This window comes from Seriola dumerili, unplaced genomic scaffold (assembly GCF_002260705.1).
Source record: "Seriola dumerili isolate Sdu_G_001 unplaced genomic scaffold, Sdu_1.0 BDQW01000089.1, whole genome shotgun sequence".
Taxonomy (NCBI): domain Eukaryota; kingdom Metazoa; phylum Chordata; class Actinopteri; order Carangiformes; family Carangidae; genus Seriola; species Seriola dumerili.
This window is the reverse complement of record NW_019174344.1, coordinates 1,154,018-1,173,303: the sequence shown is the minus strand read 5'-3', so window position 1 is coordinate 1,173,303 and position 19,286 is coordinate 1,154,018. Positions and strand designations below refer to the sequence as shown.

General features: G+C 39.8%; 1 protein-coding gene across 1 annotated transcript in view; it reads right to left on the bottom strand.

Annotated features, from left to right (window-relative positions):
* col7a1 (collagen type VII alpha 1 chain) overlaps positions 1 to 19,286 on the bottom strand; it is a 46,489-nt gene that overhangs the window by 5,933 nt on the left and 21,270 nt on the right. The window contains exons 52-77 of the mRNA XM_022745643.1: positions 19,157 to 19,228; positions 18,982 to 19,026; positions 18,860 to 18,895; positions 18,647 to 18,688; positions 18,410 to 18,490; positions 17,770 to 17,850; positions 17,618 to 17,653; positions 16,558 to 16,629; positions 16,357 to 16,401; positions 14,930 to 15,034; positions 14,780 to 14,845; positions 14,608 to 14,643; positions 14,348 to 14,395; positions 12,617 to 12,652; positions 11,527 to 11,643; positions 11,210 to 11,419; positions 11,086 to 11,121; positions 10,951 to 10,995; positions 10,674 to 10,790; positions 7,540 to 7,560; positions 6,722 to 6,776; positions 1,271 to 1,296; positions 1,128 to 1,187; positions 892 to 1,017; positions 732 to 793; positions 89 to 148 (exon numbers count right to left, since the gene is read on the bottom strand). Coding sequence (XP_022601364.1) covers positions 89 to 148; positions 732 to 793; positions 892 to 1,017; positions 1,128 to 1,187; positions 1,271 to 1,296; positions 6,722 to 6,776; positions 7,540 to 7,560; positions 10,674 to 10,790; positions 10,951 to 10,995; positions 11,086 to 11,121; positions 11,210 to 11,419; positions 11,527 to 11,643; positions 12,617 to 12,652; positions 14,348 to 14,395; positions 14,608 to 14,643; positions 14,780 to 14,845; positions 14,930 to 15,034; positions 16,357 to 16,401; positions 16,558 to 16,629; positions 17,618 to 17,653; positions 17,770 to 17,850; positions 18,410 to 18,490; positions 18,647 to 18,688; positions 18,860 to 18,895; positions 18,982 to 19,026; positions 19,157 to 19,228 — 1,736 coding nt within the window. The remainder of the gene's footprint in view (positions 1 to 88; positions 149 to 731; positions 794 to 891; positions 1,018 to 1,127; positions 1,188 to 1,270; positions 1,297 to 6,721; positions 6,777 to 7,539; positions 7,561 to 10,673; positions 10,791 to 10,950; positions 10,996 to 11,085; positions 11,122 to 11,209; positions 11,420 to 11,526; positions 11,644 to 12,616; positions 12,653 to 14,347; positions 14,396 to 14,607; positions 14,644 to 14,779; positions 14,846 to 14,929; positions 15,035 to 16,356; positions 16,402 to 16,557; positions 16,630 to 17,617; positions 17,654 to 17,769; positions 17,851 to 18,409; positions 18,491 to 18,646; positions 18,689 to 18,859; positions 18,896 to 18,981; positions 19,027 to 19,156; positions 19,229 to 19,286) is intronic.

The following is a 19,286-nucleotide window of genomic DNA, read 5'->3' as shown; positions in this document are numbered from 1 at the left end:
AACATGACAGTGTTAGTTTTTATCCTCCGGAGGCAAGTTCATATTTGATAACAATTTCAAAGATATAGCAATGCAACCAGTGTCTTACTCTGGGCCCTGAATCTCCTCTTTCTCCTCTGGGACCAGGGACACCAACACCAACTTCTCCCTGGCATCACAAATCATACATATATGAACTTCAAAAAAAACATTTTTTACATTTGAGCGAGTAGAAAGAAATACATGTCGGCTGGAATAGTCACCTTGTCGCCTTTTACCCCATTGGTACCAGGGGAGCCCTAGAAAACAAGACATTGATCATATAAAATATATATATCTGTTTGTGTTCTTCTTTTCTCTCATTCTCTCTCAGACATATTAACTTCTTAAAAACCTGATTAAACCAAGAGTCCTTATTGAAAACATAAATCTTTTATACAGTTGTATGCAAAAGTTCTGCCTCAATTCCTGTTTAATGTGTTTCTGTTTTTATGTCCATGAAATACAAACAACTAGTATTTAGTCCTTTTAGCTTAAAAAATCAACAAAATATGTCATTTGCACAGGGTTGCCCAAACTGTAAGAAATATCAAACCTTCAACCTAACTACATATCCCAACTCAGAAAACTACCTACAAGCTGTCGTAAAACCATTCACAAGTCCAGCTGGATCAAAAGTCAAGTCAATATAGTAACTCTTGGCTGAACCTAGCTACTTCTCACAGTGTAATAAAAACATGACTTAAACTCACTGCTTCTCCAAGAGGACCAGGAGGACCAGGAGCTCCAACATTTCCTGCACGGCCTGCAACGCCTTGGAGACCCTGAAAATGAAACTCACTAGTTGAAAATCACACCAAAGAGATTAAGGCTAAAAGCATACAGCACTGTGTGATCAGCAGCTCTACTAACCCTCTCCCCCTGTGGTCCTAGAGGTCCTGGTTGCCCAGTTTCTCCTCTCAGACCAGGCTGTCCAGCATCACCAGACTTCCCCTGTGGCCCTGGAGGACCAGCTGGACCAGGAAGGCCTGGATCCCCCTGAAATGCAGTCACAGTTAGATTTTGATCTGTGGCATGTAAACCACACCGACTGATTACAGAGGTAAATACATAAATCATCCTCTGCTGCACCACACACTGTTACTCACTTTTAAACCTTGAGGCCCAACCCGACCAGGAGGACCTGCCATTCCTATGCCCTTCTCTCCCTGCAACACACATTTTATCATAACTGTCACATGGATTTTGTTTAATTTCAGGCAAATTAATAAAACACACAGCAAAACCTCACCTTATCTCCTTTTGTCCCAGGAGATCCTTGTACCCCCTGCATGAAAAACAAATAAGGGGGTGTGAAAAGAAGAAAACAAAATACTAATTAATGTTTTTTGTTAATAATAATAAAGTGCTATTTAAATAGTGTTGCAAATTTTTAAATGTCCCCCAAATATCAGTTTGGGATTCATTATTATGCTGGTGAAGGCATGTTCCATCAGTACTGGTGTATACTGTCAGTGCCTCCGGTGAAATCACAGTTAACATGCCTCATCAACCTCAAGGACGACAAATGATCAAAACTCCAGCCTCAGAGGAGATTGAGCTCAATTACAGTTGACACTTTTAGATAGAAGGTCTAAAGACTTTAATCACACTGTGATTGAAAAGCTGAAAGTTGATTAAGGTAAGATTTTCTACTGACTCTGAAGTGAGAGAACTTGCTAAAAATCCTAGTTTAAAATGCATAGTAAAATGGCAAAAACTAAATATGTATACCTGCATTATTATTTATTTACTTCACTTTTGTAGGAATTCTGAATAACAGAAATGTCATGCTAGTAAAGGTTAAGTGGGATGTGAGTACATAAAGTCAAGCCAGTAAATATTTGGACAGTAACACAATTTTTGTAATTTGGCATCTGTACACCACCACAATGGATTTGGAACGAGGACATCAAGATGCAATTGAAGTGGTTTAACAAAAATACTGCATTAACTGTTTAGGAATTATTTAATTCCATTTTATATGTAGTCCCTCCATTTTAAGAGGCTAAAAAGTAATTGGACAAACATAATTATAATAACATAATTATAAATATAGAGATTATTTTTAACACTTGGATGGAGATCCCTTTGCAGTCAATGACTGCCTCTGAATCCAATGGACATCATGAGTTTCCTTCCTTAAGATGCTTTGCTAGGCTTTTACTGCAGTCACGTGCAGTTGTTGCTTGTTTGTGGGTCTTCCTGCCTTCAGCTTTGTTTTCAGTAAGTGAAAAGCACATTTGCTCATTGAGGTCAGGTGACCGACTTGGCCATTGAAGAATATTCCACTTCTTTGCCTTGAGAAGCTCTTGGGTTGCTTTCGCAGTATGTTACCATCCTATTAGTTTTGCAGCATTTGACTATATCTAAGCCAATAGTACAGGCCCACACACTAGCAGTAGGCACATCATTAAGAAACTCCGTTGGCAGCCATACATTCCCATGCCATAACAGTCTCCACCATAATTCTGGCGTAAGTTACTCTTGGTTTCATCTGTCCAAAGAATCTGGTTCCAGTACTAGGCATTCTTCTTTAGATGTTTTCTGGCAAAGTCTAAACTCCCCTTTCTGTTGAGTGTTACCAGTCGTTTGCACCTTGTGATAAACCCACTGTATTTACATTCATGAAGGTGTCTCTTGATTGTAAACGTCAATGATATGCCTACTTCCTCAAGAGCGTTCTTGAGCTGGCTAGATGATGTGAAGGGGATTTCCTTCACGAATTCTGCGATCACCCACTTTAATTGTCTTCTGTGGTCTTCCAGTCTTTTTGGTTTTGCTGAGCTCACCGAATTGTTGATTTGGCCACTCCTAAAATGTCTGCTATCTGTCAGGTGTTGACATAGGTAGGTTTGTTTTGTCTTTTCAGCCTAATGATGGTCTCCACTTGCATCGACACTTCTTGGACCACAGATTGTTCAGATGAACAACAGAGTTCCCATGAACAACTACCAAAATGCAAATTTAGCACTTAAAAATGGCTGTAATCCTGTCAGAATCAGCTCCATGGGTCGCCTCTGCCCCCTGTGTCCAACGTCTGTTCTTTCCTTTGTCTCTCCATACCTGCGATTTTCCATCTGCCCTTCAGATTACTTTTTTCTCTCTCCTTACCAATGTATTTTGTTTCAAATCCATTGTGTTGGTGTACAGAAAATTGTGACACTGTCCAAATACTGTACATTATTAATTATACAACAATGTTTACTTTTAACCTTTACTGATAGAACAGAACAATGAACAACAAATGACAAAAAACAACAAAACCATATACAGTGAGAGAACATTTAGCACAAGTCTAAAACCAGACCATGAAAAGGTTACTCACATCTTCTCCAGGGTCTCCTGGTTCACCATCCACTCCCTAGTACGACAACAGATAACACATTATGAAGATGTTGTTGTGTTACCATTAAGTACGTGTGTTGACCTGCTTGATTATACTCACTCTTTCTCCTTTGATGCCAGCAGCACCTTTGTCTCCTCTGTTACCCTGAATGACAGTAGTTACCATACAGGTTTAATGACAGAGCACTTCACATTTTCACACCGTCTTGTGTCGCTTGCTGAGAGTGAACCTTCAGTGCTAATGGTTTGGTCAGACTCACCTTTTCCCCAGCTAGACCTCTCTCTCCTGTTGTGCCTGGTAGTGTTTGACCAGGAAGACCCTGCATCAATCAGAACCAGGAAAGTACTGTCAGCTGCACTCAGCTTCTCTGTTGTACTTCCTCATATATAGGTTTTTAGTTTTTCATTTCTGGACTAGGCTGCATTAATTGAATATAGTATGCATCTACATTCAATACTTGTATTGCAACAGTCAATGCTACAGCTAAAATAGAAAAATGCAAAAGGTTTATGTAGCGATATCCATGATGCCATTGCCATTTATTCACCTTTTCTCCTTTGAGTCCAGGGGGTCCAGCCACTGCCTGTAAGAGTGCAGAGAAATTTAGAAATGATGTAGTAATACAATTACAAGTGCAGCTTCATACAGCTTATTGATCATGAAAAAACATAAATATGTATTTAAAAAGCCTTGGTGTTCAAATATCATATCAGTCTCAAATATAAATAGGGTTAATGTCTTTGGTAGGGATAAGCAACGAATGCACAACTCCTACTGCTTAACCATTGCACGTCAGAAAACAGCAAATGTTGGAAAATCTAATCTGCTCTGTTGACTATTCAGTTGTACTTGACAATGTTTAAAAGAAAGACCAGGCTGTGATGATTAATTCCAGGTACATTTTGGTTGATTGATTTCTTGGTTTCCCCACATTTCTCTGCACTGTCTTGGCAGAATGACAACTTCCAAGAGAAGTTGCCAGGGTGAAGAATGAATGACTGAGGCAAAGTGGAGGCCCAGCTCTCTGACTCCAAAGAACTGACACTAAAAAATGCCTACAGCTGTATTTTAGAAAGCTTTTAATACTTCTATTATCGAAGCCAAGTGCAACTGTGGATCTGCAAAAATGCAATAACACTTCATCTGTGTGTGTGTGTGTGTGTGTGTGTGTGTGTATATATGAGCAAATGGTGGAATGGGAAAATTCTTACCTGGTTATCTATCAAACTGGTGAACTCACTGACTGTCACTGTGGCTCTGTCCAAGGTGCTGAACCTGAGGCTGTCAGATGCTCGTAGCAATTTGTATCAGCTTTACAAAGAGCAGGGATGACAGTGAATACTGAGAGCCAGACGAAAAAGCTCCATTTTGCAGGGATGAGTTCAACTTTTTTTTTTTTTAAATTCCAGATAGGAAACTGTTTTGTTGTTGTTGATGACTAATGTGTGTCCATGATTGAATAATCATGCTTTGGATGCTTAACTTCACAGCTTCAGCTTGTCTACATGCTACCAAACTAGCATTTTATCTCTGTAGAAGTTGTCCCACATCTGTATGAGCACATCTCTGAATTCCTTTTGAAAGGCTCAGAAAACGCTGCAGTTATAATAAATGTATGTGCTATTAATGACATCATGAAGTCTGGCAGTAACCTGATAAATTCAAGTTCTGCATTACAAAAAGCGATGCTCCAGGCTAAAAAGCTTGATGGCTTGTGGCTCAGACAAGGGGAGATCTGTTGTACCAGCACAGCAACAGCAAATTATATTACAGAGCATATCATTTTACAAGAGAAAGTCCAGTACATGCATAGTTAACTAATAGTTTGGCAGCAGTTTAATAAAAGTTAACAGGCTATAATTAGTCAGTTTAGTGTTCATATCTGCAGTATAATGATATATATATTGAAAATAAAAAAGTTGTATTTATCTACAGTATGTCTAGTAAAATGGGAAGAACAAATTAATTTAGACTCTATATGATGTTGTGACCTTCTCTGTCATTTTCAGTCTCACTGAGCTGAAATTTGACTTAACTGAGATCCAAAGAACAGGCACAGGCTTTGTCAAGCCAAGCCGATCCCTATTAACAGATGTTTGCAGTCATTCAGACACAGACAACTGGCAGGCAAAAATACTTCAGTGTCAGTGTTAAGGTAGTTCATATTTGGAGGTTGAGCACAGTCTACTAAGGTGCCTGTTGCTCTGAGAAACAGTAAAATATTGATGTCTGTGACTTTGTCAGGATAAATGTTTAACCAAAAAATAATTCATTGAAATTCAGTTGATGGTTCTGCTGACCTGAAGATGGGAGCAGCTACACTGGAACAGCCCGCTCTTTATGATTCGACAGTTCCTACCAGTTTTATTATGCTTGATAAAATGATGGGTCCTAAGAGTACAGAGTTATTCCTTTGTGCTGACTGTGACAGACTCCACCACACAATACCCCGAACGAGCACGGCACAATGACACATGTCAAGAGTGCTCTCCAGGCTCTCTTTCTTGTTATATCAAGGGACAGAGTCCAAAATAACGTTCTGACAAACCACAGCTGTAATTCACAACCATTATATCTTACAGATGATTTGAAAGGCATAAGACAATCCAAACCAGCTCATGCCACACTACGGCCTGGTAGAGTGCTTAAATATTACACAAACATTTATAAAAGGATTAAGCTAAAATTCATATTCATGGCTGGCTCCACTATTATTTTTAGAGTAGAAGGCACTACAAGCCTAAACATGGTTTTTCCCCAATTTTGCTTCAATTCTGCGAGATTTGCTCTTCAAATGTCAATCAATAACAGTCACATAACAGAGATATCCCACTGAGACAGCTTGCATGGAGAGATTAAGTTCTTTTATTACTGCCTAATCAGCTCAAAACACTACCAAGAGGCTGGGAATGTTTATGCTGGATATTTTAAATTACAGTAGATAGCTGAGAGGTTTTATACAGATCTATTTTCTCTTTCAACAGCCCAGATAGCAGAGAAAGCTGTATTACCACAGAGTGTTTTGAACATGGATATTGAAGGTAAAATATCAGAGTTTATAGTGACAGCTAGATGTAGCACATAAATCACTAACAATGGGGCTCCTGACGGCACACCATTTGCTGTACAGGCAGCTCCAGCCCCAGGTGGACACCTAGTGCTGTGCATCAGATGAAAACTCTCACAGTAGGAAGCTAATAATACTACATATATTTTTTTATTGCTTCAGGCGGCAAATTGTTCTGTAGCCTGGATCATATCCAATAAAAGCAACCAAAAAACAATTTCATTGACTGTCCTTTTCTCCAGGAGCTGCTCAGTAGGTACATCATGTTCTCACCTTTCCTGGAGGGCCGCTGTCTCCCTGCTCCCCCTTTAAGCCTGACTGGCCTGGAGGTCCAATAATACCCTGAGAAACAAATTTTACAATGATACTGAGGATGACCTGATACACAGTACACACCACATATACACAAGATGCAACACAAACACTGACACATACTGAGGCACACACACACACACACACACACACACACCTGCTTTCCTGGTAATCCTGGTATTCCTTCTTTGCCAGGCACCCCATCTCTACCAGGAACTCCAGGTTTACCTGATTCACCCTGAGGAGCAGGATGCACTTCATTATATGTAATATGTATTTCATAACAAACATGTGCAGTCACATTTACATTTGGGTGTACTAAAGGGGTTTCAAATTTTTCAAAATCTTTGTCTTCACTTCTTTGTCCAATTCACCTTTGACACTATAAAATGATGGATTATGAAGATTTCACACGAGTTTAGGAGTAAATTTACACTTCACATGGGATTGCATACTCACCACCTGCCCTGACAGTCCAGGAGGGCCTTGTGGACCCTGAAGGGAGAAACAAATACAGTGGTATCAAGGAACACAATGTGATACACACCATGAGGTATCCAGTGAATTTTATGAGAAAACATGAAAGCAGTTTTTCCTGAAGAGAAGCTGTGATTTATGAAAACACGTACTATAGCTCCTGGAGGACCTGCTGGTCCTGGCAGACCTGTGCTCCCCTGTGCACCAGGAGGACCCTGCAGAGAGGGGAAACAAGCTCACACACTGTGCTGGTACTAGGAATCTCTTCTCTAAAACATGTAAAAGACTGCTGTAGCTGTTTTACCTGGACACCAACACCTGGTTCTCCTTGATTACCCTGTGAAAAGCAAATGTTTCATGACTTTGGCCAGCAGGTAACAAACAAAACAATTCAAACATGCAGTAACAGGTAGCCCACTGAAATGTTAAAACTGTAGGGAACTCACCTTCACACCCGGTGGACCTGGAGGCCCATTGGGACCCATGGGGCCCTAATTAAAACACAACTCAACATGTAAACTGCTGTTGTAATTGTAAATAATAGTTTGTGAATATGTATGCATGCTTCATCATGTGTGATACTTACTGTTGGCCCTCTTATGCCAAGCTCTCCTGGGTTTCCCTATGAGTGAAACATATACTGTACATTCACACATAAAATACACACAGGCCATATTTTAAAGGTATATTTTTACATCTTGAAAAAACTTATTTGCTTTCTTGCTAAGAGTTAATACCACTTATATTTGTCATTAAATATGACTGCAACAAGTTGTTTTTACACTATATTGTACAGATTAAACAAACAGATATAATGTGTTCATTTGTGAGCATTGGAAGTGCTTTGGGTGGGGCTAGCTGTTTCCCAGTTACAAGTCTTTATGCTATCTTAGCTAAACTCATTGGCTGCTGTCAGTAGCTTCATATTTAATGAACAGACATGAGGGTGACGTCAATGTTCTTATTGAACTCTTGGCAAGAACACCAATAACTGTATTTCCTAAAATGTCAAAATATTCCTTTAAGTGACATATTTCATAAATATGTTTAGAAAATTGATCAAAGAGTTCAAACATTTATGGACTCAATATGGACAACATGGAACTATAACATAAGTAATACACAGAGACTGATTGGCATGAGCTTCTCTCTAGTTGACACAAATACTGTATACAAACACAAACATCTGACTGACGCATCACAACAGGCAGGACAATACAAACACAAAGAGACACACACATGGTAAACTGAAAATCAGTGCGATGCAAGGGATAAACACACAACAGACAGCAGGCACAGCTGCATGCACCATAAGCAGACTCAAACGAACTGACAACACAGTATTTTTTGGGGTTAGTATTCCCCCTACTATTGTACATTGGATCCTGGCCAGAGCTTGATCTCAGGATGTCAGCTGACTTCCTTTCATATCCTCAAAATCTGTGGTGTTTTACACATTTATAATTCAACTTCAAAATTCAACTCTTGAGTTTGACACAGATGCTTTGGGGACAGGTGGCCTTGATCAATATTTGATGAGGAACCGATCAAGTTCTAACTCTTATCCCAGTCCCCAGCTCCCAGAGGGATGTTTCCAATACAAATGAATTAAGATTTAAATGGTGGAAGGTTCATGACGGTGTGAGCATTCTGATGATAGGTTGCTCAAGTCTCCTGGTGCTAAATGCAGATACATCTTTCATGCTACTAGTTGTCTGAGCTAAAACACATATGTATCTCCTCATCTTTGGTCCACTCCCACTTGTATCTGATACCACATGGACAGGTTCTCCCAACCCTCCTTTTTCCAAAGCTCAAGCATGCCAGCCAGCAGCAGAGAACCTACCGGTCTGCCTAGAACTCCTGGGAACCCAGGCAGGCCCTGGGGAGGATGAAAGAGGGAGGAAGGTAGATGGCAGGACAGTGGGGAGACAGGTGGGTGGAGAACAGTGTTGGAAGAGGGGAACAAACAACACAGAAAAGGAAATGGACAGAGATGAGGAGAGAGAGGAAGTTAGAGAGTGAGGCGTTAGCTGCACAGCTGCAAAAGGTTACTGTCTAAAGATCTATGAAGCCTCAGCCCAAGGAGGGGAAAAGAGAGCTCCATCGGCTTCGTGCTTGCAGCCAACCCAATGGTTTTACTCTGCAGGTCAAGCCTAAGAGAAGGCCCCTTAGCTGGGTTACTGGTTACTCACTGGTTGCCCTCGAGGACCAGCGGGCCCTGTTGGGCCCTACTCCAACATGGAGGGAAGGAAAACGAGAAATGTGAGGAAGTGTCTAATATCTCCCCTTTTTTCTCTTCATATTTATTCATGCGTCCACACAAACAATTATGACTCACATCATTTCCCGACAGTGTGTTTGGGCTTTTAATAATTACTGTGAATGGTATGGTCAGGGACAAGATGAAACCTTAACATGTCCATTGATGGGAACTGGAATCCTGCTGGTTTCATATTTTTTAAAATGTAAGCAGGAGCAGGGTATTTTTTGTATGTATTAACACTCTTACGCTTAAATAGCGCCACATTGTAAGTTAATGAGTAGAACAGTACTATATTATTTACTACAACTATACAGTATACAGTTGCTTTCATAAGATAAAAACACACTTACCAAGGCTGTTGAAAGAAATATTCACTGCATGTGTACACAAGAAATTCAGCACTATATTGTGCTCTACGAAAATTAAAAATTTGAAAACACAGTATCATCAATATCAGTTTCACCTTCAGAAGTATAACTTAGCCTGCCTGGACCCAGTGCTCTACTCACCGGTTTCCCATCCTGACCAGGTTTCCCTGGTTCTCCTGGTGTTCCCTGAAATTACAAACCACATATTGCTTCTTCTAAGAAAAGTTATAATTTTGCATGAGGTCTTCAGAGCCTGAGTAAAACATTAAAAGAAGAGTTTGGCATTTTGGGAAATATGCTTATTCATTTTCTTAAGTTAGATGAGAAGATTGGCACATAACCCATTATAAATCTACAAATTTGTTTTTACACTTCAGTTTCTGTACAGAAACAAACAAGACAATATGTGTTAATTAGTGAGCTTTCCAAGTGCTAGTAGGAAAACTGCATTACTTTCAGACAGAGCAAGCCTAACTGTTTCCCCAAACTATTTCTTCTTATCTCTTCTCATCTAAAGGTAAATAAATGTATTTCCCAAAATGTCAGTGTCAATGTCATTTAAATGAAAAGGGTTTGTAGTGAAAATTGATTTTTTTGATTGAGTGAGTTTGTGATTATCAAAATATTTTTATCTAGACTACATCTGAGAACCAGCTCACCGATGAGCCATCACGTCCTTTTTCTCCAGACTGTCCTCTGTCTCCTTTATCACCTCGAGATCCCACAAAACCCTTTAAGACATATTACAAAGCTCATGACATGATGTATAATATGAATATGTTATTTTGTATGATTTGTATTATGTGTAAATTTTACCTGGTCTCCTTTGGGTCCTGGGGTTCCTGTTGCACCAGGCTCTCCCTTCTGTCCTGCAAGCCCTGGAGGACCTCTCACCCCAGGCGTGCCAGTCAGTACTGAATCAGCAGATGCTCCCTACAGCGCACGCACACACACACACACACACACACACACACACACACACACACACACACACACAAATGTCTTTTAACTCCATTATACATCCTATATTTCATAAATATAATATCACAAGGGGGTTTCACTTCATCAGCAATAATGATGAAAAGCAGTTTACCTTTTGACCCGGTGGACCAGCTGGCCCTGTTAGCCCGATTTTTCCCTGACAAAAAGACAGAAATTCTCAGTTGATAGTGAAGATGTTTGGCTAAGACATGACTGTCGACTACATCGATCTAACATGAGCACTTACAGCTTCTCCTTTGTCACCTCTCTCTCCCCTCTCCCCCTGAGATACACACAGACATGATATTAGCACAGTCACGTTGAGTCCAGGAGAACATTTTAATTTGTTGACATCCAGCTCTTTACTTTACCTTATCTCCTGGTCTTCCAACCTCCCCTAGTTCCCCAGCTCGCCCAGGTACACCCGGTATCCCTGGCTTGCCTGGCTCCCCTGCAGGCCCTGGGGGCCCCTCTGGCCCTCGTTCTCCAATGGCTCTTCCAGGAGGCCCCGTTCCTCCCATGGGTCCTCGCTCCCCTTGTTCACCTTTTGCTCCCCTATCTCCCGGAAGACCACGAGCACCCTAGAATTCAACAGGAAATGAAAAGAAAAAAAAGTTTAAAAAAAATATTATAATGATTCAAAATAATTGAATTAGGTTAATACACAGTACATAAATAAGAGACTCACATCTACACCAGATGGTCCTCTCTGTCCTGGTTCCCCCCTGTCTCCTTTTTGACCTCTTTCTGCCTCCTGAGCTAGTCCTGTGTTCGTCCTTTGCACAACCACCTTCAGATCAGACAACTGTGTGGAGGACAGAAAAGGGAAATGGTTGGCATGAACTTGCATCTACAGGTGCCTGTCTATGAAATCCCTTTCAAGCTCATTGGACCAGTAACCAAGTCTTGTAATCAGTATCCTTTGGGTCACTTTCTTTTTTTCAAAAATGTAAGGTCTAACGGTCATTTTAAAATGTACTCTGAGAATATTAAATGAGGGTAGTAAACTCTTCCACACTGTGGACTAGGGTTAGTCAAAGATCTACGTCAGGGATTGGTCTACATCTGTGAAAACAAACCATACACGCGGTTATGGTTTTAAACTACTGCCTGTCCCATTTTTATAATGTCAATATACCAAGAGCCAGTCCTATATTTGGCCATGGTAACTCCATTAATCCATTTTTACTGGACTGAAGACATTTTTGTTTCTCCAAACTAATTAAGCTGTTAAAAAAAAAAAAAAAGAGCTGAACTTGAGTTATAAATATAACTAAATATATCTGCATAAATATAAATGGATAAATTAATAAACTTTGCACAAGTTCCAGGAAATTTTCCATGAGCAAGACCATTATGCCAAAATATTTATCCATAATAGACCTATGAGTAAGAAGTGATATTAAAGCTGTTTGGATATTTGTATGTGTTACTGAGCAGAGCACGTGAGTGGAGTGGAGCTGTGAGAATTTCCTCTACTCCACTCCAGGTCACTATGCTCAATATCGTTTCGCACTCAACACAGATTTCACCCCGCTCCACTCAAATTGCTCCCTGCTCGCTCCCAAAGAACAAAACACCTATGTTGTATTGTATCATTAAGCTACACCCTCATTAAGTTTAAATCCAATGTTAAGATCTATCAACTGCACTTAAATCTATCTTCTTACATAACATAAAATACTGGAAACTAGAAATCTTTCAACACCTTTAAAGGCCCAGCAAACATTTTACAGAAAGATTGAACTGCACATCATAATTGTGTGGAGTCCACATACCTGAATACCAAGGCCTGCCAGAGCCTTCTGTACATCCTGGTGAGAGACATACAGAAACATCATTCAACTGATATGAAAAATATTGAAAATAAATGATTCCACAAGTCACAGCTCAGTCATCGCAGATGACACTGATGTGTTACCGCTCTCAATCATTGAAACGACAATGTAGAAAAGAGCAGAAAAGGGAAGCTAACTAAATCTACTGTTACCCACAACACTCTTATGTCAAACTACAAGAAAGCATTAAAAGATGCAAGGCCAGCATATTTTTCTGGCATAATATCCAAAAACAATCACAACACCAGAGTCTTATTTAATGTAATCAGTTCTGTTCTTGCATCCAAAAATGACTAGATATTACATACTAGAAATTTAATTGTGAAAATATAGGGCATTCGGTCGCAAATTTCGCCCAAAAACCGAAATCTTTCTTCCATTTCCTTGTTTTAAACCATTCACATCTCAACACTAGATAAAATAATTTCTCAAATGAAATCCTTTACCAGTGGTGTTGATTATAATAAGTTCTTTACTCCAATGTTGGTCATTTTAGTGTTCTAATCATTAGCAGTTTTCTTCCCTCTTATAGTTTTCCCACTTGTTTTAAACAATGCAATCCTTCAACCCTTACTGAAAAAACTTAAATTGGACCCCCTATTACTCAATAATTACAGACTAATTTCTAAATTATCATATTATTATCATATTCTCTTGCAACATCAATAAACCTGGGTTGGTCTCAAGGGAACTGCTTCAAATCTACTACATTCACACCTCTCCAAACCAACCTTCTCTTTTGTCACAGCAAATGCCTCTTCATCTGTTGCTCATTTTAATTGTGGTATTCCTCAAGGCTCTATCCATACCCCCTGCTGTTTTCAAGATACATGCATCTTCTCAGATCATTCAGTATCTCCCACCAGTCTAACACAGATGATATGCAGTTATATGTCCCGCTTCAAACCAATAACCCCAGCAGCTTTGATAATCCGTTTGCCTGTCTCAGTAATGTTAAATGTTGGATGTCCCAAAATGTTTTAAAATTCAATGACACTAAGTCTGAGGTCATAATTGTTGATCCCTCAAATTTTACCAGCCTGCTTCTAGTAAACTTGTTTCCTTGACCAAAAACAAGCAATCTTGGAGGTATTTTTTGATGCAGATCCCTGTTTTGATGCTCAAGTGAAAAATGTTGTCCAGCCAAAATCAGATCATTCCTGTCCAATGTTGATTTACATAAGGGTCATATATGCCTTTACTTTCACCTGTCTTGACTACTGTAATGCACTTTATGCTGGTATCAGTCAGAGCTCCGTTCACCCACTACAGCTGGTACAGACCGCAGCTGCACAGATGTTAACCAACACCAACCAGCGATATGAACACATTACTGTGGTACTTGACAACTTACAATGGCTGCCTGTTATGTTCCACATTGATTTTAAAATTCGACTTATCACCATTTAGCATCAAATGGCCTTGCTCTAAGTTAAATCAAGGACTTATAAACCCCTTCTATTCCTGGGTGTTCACTTAGATTGGTGGATGGAGCTCTGCTGATTATTTCTAGGTCTACCTATTGTGATGAGACAGGCGACATGTTTAGTCTTTTAAAACTCTTGTTAAACAATCTTCAACTGGAAAACTTTCATGAATGTTTCATATGTTGTTGTGTTTTATTATCCCACTATAATGACATATATTTTCATGTCACTTTATTATTATTACCACTGCTGTCCCAGGTTTGCCCGGTGCCCCATCCTCTCCTGGGTCACCCTGCCAATAAAAAGGTATCAAAGTATCAACACAAAACACTTGATGCCTTAATCATGTCACATTTTCAGTATAATAGGAAAGGAAGAACTTACAGCGTCACCTTTAAGGCCAGGAGCGCCTCTCTCTCCCTGTGCAAAGAAAGTTAGGTGAGAAAAACTAAATGGTTACTAATCTAAACCAAACTGACATCTATAAAGACATCTTAGACTTACTCTGCCTCCCACAGCTCCCGGGATGCCAGGGACGCCCTGAGGGACAGAGCAAGGACAATGATAAAAAACATCAACAGATAAGACTGTGGGAGGGATAAAGTAGCATACGGACATAGATGTAGATAAAACAGACTAAAACGACTCAGAATGCTGTAAAATCATGCACACTCACAGGGGTTCCTGGAGGCCCCTGTGGGCCTGGGATTGATGCTGCTGCAACTCCTTTCACATACACAACCTGAGAGACAGTGCATAGATTAGTAATGACAAACTATCATTCCCATTCATAATACTTTTTTAAATGTGTCAACATCAGATGCACCTGTCCAGGAGGACCAATGCCGCCAGGTACCCCAGGTGACCCTGGAGGACCAGAGGGGCCTACAGGCCCAGAAAGGCCCCGATCGCCTTTCAGCCCATCACGGCCCTGGAAAACATGCAATTACACAACTGAGACTTCACGTTACTTCCTTCTGTGCTATAGTAGAGGCTGAATTAATATGAATTTGCACATGAAAACAGCACACTGACATTTGGCCCTCTCAGAAGTGGCTCACCCTTAAAGGCTAAGCTTGGTCATTAGAGGCTAGTGAATTTATACAGCTGCTTCTGAGAAGACTATTGATTCAACAATGTCAATGTCAGAGAAAGATACAATTGATAAACACACACTTGTGAGGGAAAGTGATGAAGCGAAAAGAAAGGAGGAAAGCTGATGTGTATTATAATAAAGTCAAGGAAGTCAGGATCAATACAGAAACAAAATGACAACAGAAATACATTAGGAGAAGAATAACATGAAGGACATTAGGCAAACTAACATCTCTTCCAGCTGCTCCTGCTTCTCCTTTGTTACCCTGTAGATTAAAGAAAGCAGTGTCAGATTACAAGTAGAAATACAGGCATAATAAGAACAATCTTCATAATAGTTCTAATAGTTTACTTAAATAAAATAAAATAAAATAAAATAAGGCTGGTCATATCTTGCGTCATGATTTTTTTGTCTTCCTAAAAGTGTCTATTTTGTTTTTACATGTCATGTAGAATTTAAAGCATTATTGAACAATCAAAACAATGCCAATATTTTGTTAAATATGCTGCACTTTAACAGGCTTTTGTGCATGACAACATTGAGAAAACACTGAAAAAATAATAAATTAGACATAGATATAATATAATAATATTGCTGCTGTTAGTCACCGAAAATTAATTTTGTTAGGTCATATCCTGAAACACTCCTTAACTAAAACTCATCCTGCCAGTGTGAGGTGATCTTATAGCCTGATAAACAGCCACAAACCTTTCTCCCATCTTCACCTGGCACTCCATCCTCACCCTGTAAGTCAAACCAAAGTGCATTATGGGCTGTACAGAAACAAACTAATGGCCAGTCAGTTGAAGGAGCACTCAGATAATTTAGTACCACTGTTTTAGAGGCTCACTTAAGACGTCCATTATACAGCAGACCCTAAAATAAATGTCTGCACTGCTTTTGATCAGGAAACATTATTCACAGGAAAGAGTATGTCAAGTCCATTACCAATTAGAGAATGATAGAGACACAGTGGGAGAAAAAATATACACTACTGATTATATTCATACTCTTACTGAACAGAATCAATATCAAAATATGTCGATCAAATTACTAAAAATGATGTAACCTGTCATATTACACTATGTAAAAGAAGAGTTTATTATATTCAGGATGCAGGAGCATGCCAGCTGAGAAAGGTTCTAGTAAGGAGGTACCATTTTGCCAGGTGACCCAGGTTTGCCATCTTCACCTGCTTTACCCTGAAATATAACAAGGATGACAATACACAGAGTTATCAAACTGTGTGTGTGTGTGTGTGCGCGTGTGTGTGTGCGTGCGTGCGTGCGTGCGTGCGTGCGTGCGTGCGTGCGTGCGTGCGTGCGTGCGTGCGTGCGTGCGTGCGCATGCATGCTCACGGGTATCCCTGAAGTGCCTGGAGGCCCAACAGGCCCTGGGGGGCCCTGTTCCCCTCTAAGTCCTGGTAAACCCTGGTAAAAAAAGACCAGCACACCCCGTGAATGGTTTAGTTACAGTAAATATTTGGCAAGCTGAAGCTGATCTAAATTTACTCAATTGCAATTAAATGGGTAGCATTTTTACAACTTCCAATAAAACTAAACATGTATAGCAGATTTATCAAACAAGCAGATCTCAGAAATTCTAACTACACTTTGTTTTGGTTGTATAGCAGCAGTTGCAGGACTGTCATGTACATATCACCCTATAATACAAGATTTAGACTCTTTAACTGAACTTAAGTTGTGTAGTAGTGCATTTCTACATTCATTTGTTTCTGTATCTATTTAACTATTTATGTATTTGTTCATTTATTTATTTACATATTATTATTTATTGTGACAATTAATTCAATTCTATTTGTATAGCACCAAATTATAACATACATTATCTCAAGGCAATTTACAAAGTAACCATACACTATTATAAAGAGAAACCCATCAGTTCCCTCCATGAGAAAGTACTTGGTGACAGGAGAGGAGAAACTCTCTTTTAACAGGAAGAAACCTCTGACAGTGCCAGACTGCTAATTAAATAAATCTAAAAATACACGAATAAATAAATGCAAAAAAGAAAATTCATTGTGAAAAGGTTTTGATCATGCATTTATTTATTTATTTATTTTGGCATTTATTTATTTATTATTACTAATGTCATTTTTTGTCCTTCATATAAAACTGGTCTGGCCAAATTTCTTTAGAGACAACTTTCTCTACAGTTGGCTTATACAACTGGCCACAGGAGTGGAGCCTGAATTTTAACATCTTCACAGTGCCCTCTGCAGCATGTATAGTTAAAGTGCACTTACGTGGTGGCAGTTCAGGGCAGATGAGTTTTTACTAACAATGTGTGATTTAAACAACTTAAAGAATTACCAATCTCACTACTAAAGTGGGCATGAAAAAATATTAGTATTTATTATGAAATGATTACTGAGAACACTGGAAAAAGGAAACTCACATCTCTCCCAGGGTCCCCCTGCTTCCCAGGATCACCCTTTAACACACACACAAAAAAAAATACAATGCATCAGCTACAGACACATTCACCATCCAATGAGACTCTTCATGCTGTTTTATAATTTTGTGAATAGATGGCAGAAAGAGAAGTACCCTCTGTCCAGGTGGTCCAGCTGCACCTGGTTTACCATCCAGACCTGGACGTCCATCTAACCCGGATGCACCCCTTTCTCCCTGATCACACAGAGATTTAGAGTTAACACAGTCTGAAACTGTACTAGAACAGTTAAAGTGGCTCACTGAGGCTTTCTTCCAGCCCCTCTGCGACTCTATGCCCTTCACCAGAAAATCCTTCCAGTTTATTCAACATTGGTAAAATTACACAGGTCAGTACAGAACAATGTAGGTGAGATTATAGGGATGATGTCATATTGATTGATTTCAAACCTTCTCTCCAGGTGCTCCTCTTTCTCCTGTGTCACCCTGGAAATATTAGAGGTGAAAGTGAGCAATGAGAAAATGATTCAAATATTTACACGTATCTACTGTACTTATGAGAATTGAAGTAGAGATGCAATGACAGAAAGCAAACTCACTCTTGTGCCTGCAGGCCCCCGTTGTCCCTCAGGACCCTTTATAGTCAGCAGGGAAAGAACAAGAAGTCACAAAGGATCATCAGTCACATGTAACAAATCAAAAGGGAAAGGGGTCAGTGTATATACAGATGCATATACAGCGGCCTATCAGATGCTCACAGAAGCATTTACAAATTGCAAGAATGGTGCAAACTCACTCGTAGGCCTGGGGCTCCGGGAGTCCCTGCTTCGCCTTTCTGACCTTTGCTGCCATGCTCTCCTGGGTCACCGGCATCGCCCTAGGAATCACAATGACGTAAGTTGTTTTAGCTGTGCTACTTATTTTATAATCCAATTAATTTTCATATTGTTTTAACTTTGAGGTAATCATGACATGGTGATTTTAACAGCTGTGATAAGGAGGATACAAATACGTCTATAAGAACAGTGCATACTTTCTCTCCTCTCTCCCCTCTCAGCTGGCCTGGGATGTCAGCCTGTAGTGGAGAACAAACATGAAGGATCACATGTATTTCTGCCTCCTTTGTGTTATTAGAGTTGGATTGTAGTCTATTCAATGTTAAGAACATGCTGGAGAGTTTTCTCAACACTAGTTTACTATGGTTATTATTTTGTTTTTAACATATGGTGACATGTGATATACTCACCACTTTCCCTGGTGGCCCTGGTGGCCCTTGAGGTCCCTTGAAGCAGAGAAGTTTGTGAATCCACTTACAGTAGATACAGCCCAAAGTTAAATAAGCACTTTGTAGAAGTTAAGACAACAAACCTGTTCTCCTTTGTCTCCTCTTAGTCCTGTAGGTCCAGGGCTGCCCTATGATTGAACAAAGATCAGTAAAGATGCTGAGCAACTGACCTTCCTCACTGTTTCTTCTCTCAAGGCCTCAGTGGAATCGCACAAGAGCATATTGTCTGTATGATGATGCATGAAATGTGTGCCTCACATTTCGTCCATGCTCTCCAGGGTCTCCCATGTCTCCTTTCTCTCCTGGTCGTCCGGGCTGACCAGCCAGTCCCTGAGGGTAGTCAATAAAATGTCCATTAAGTGAACTTTCCATTAAGGGGACACTGGGT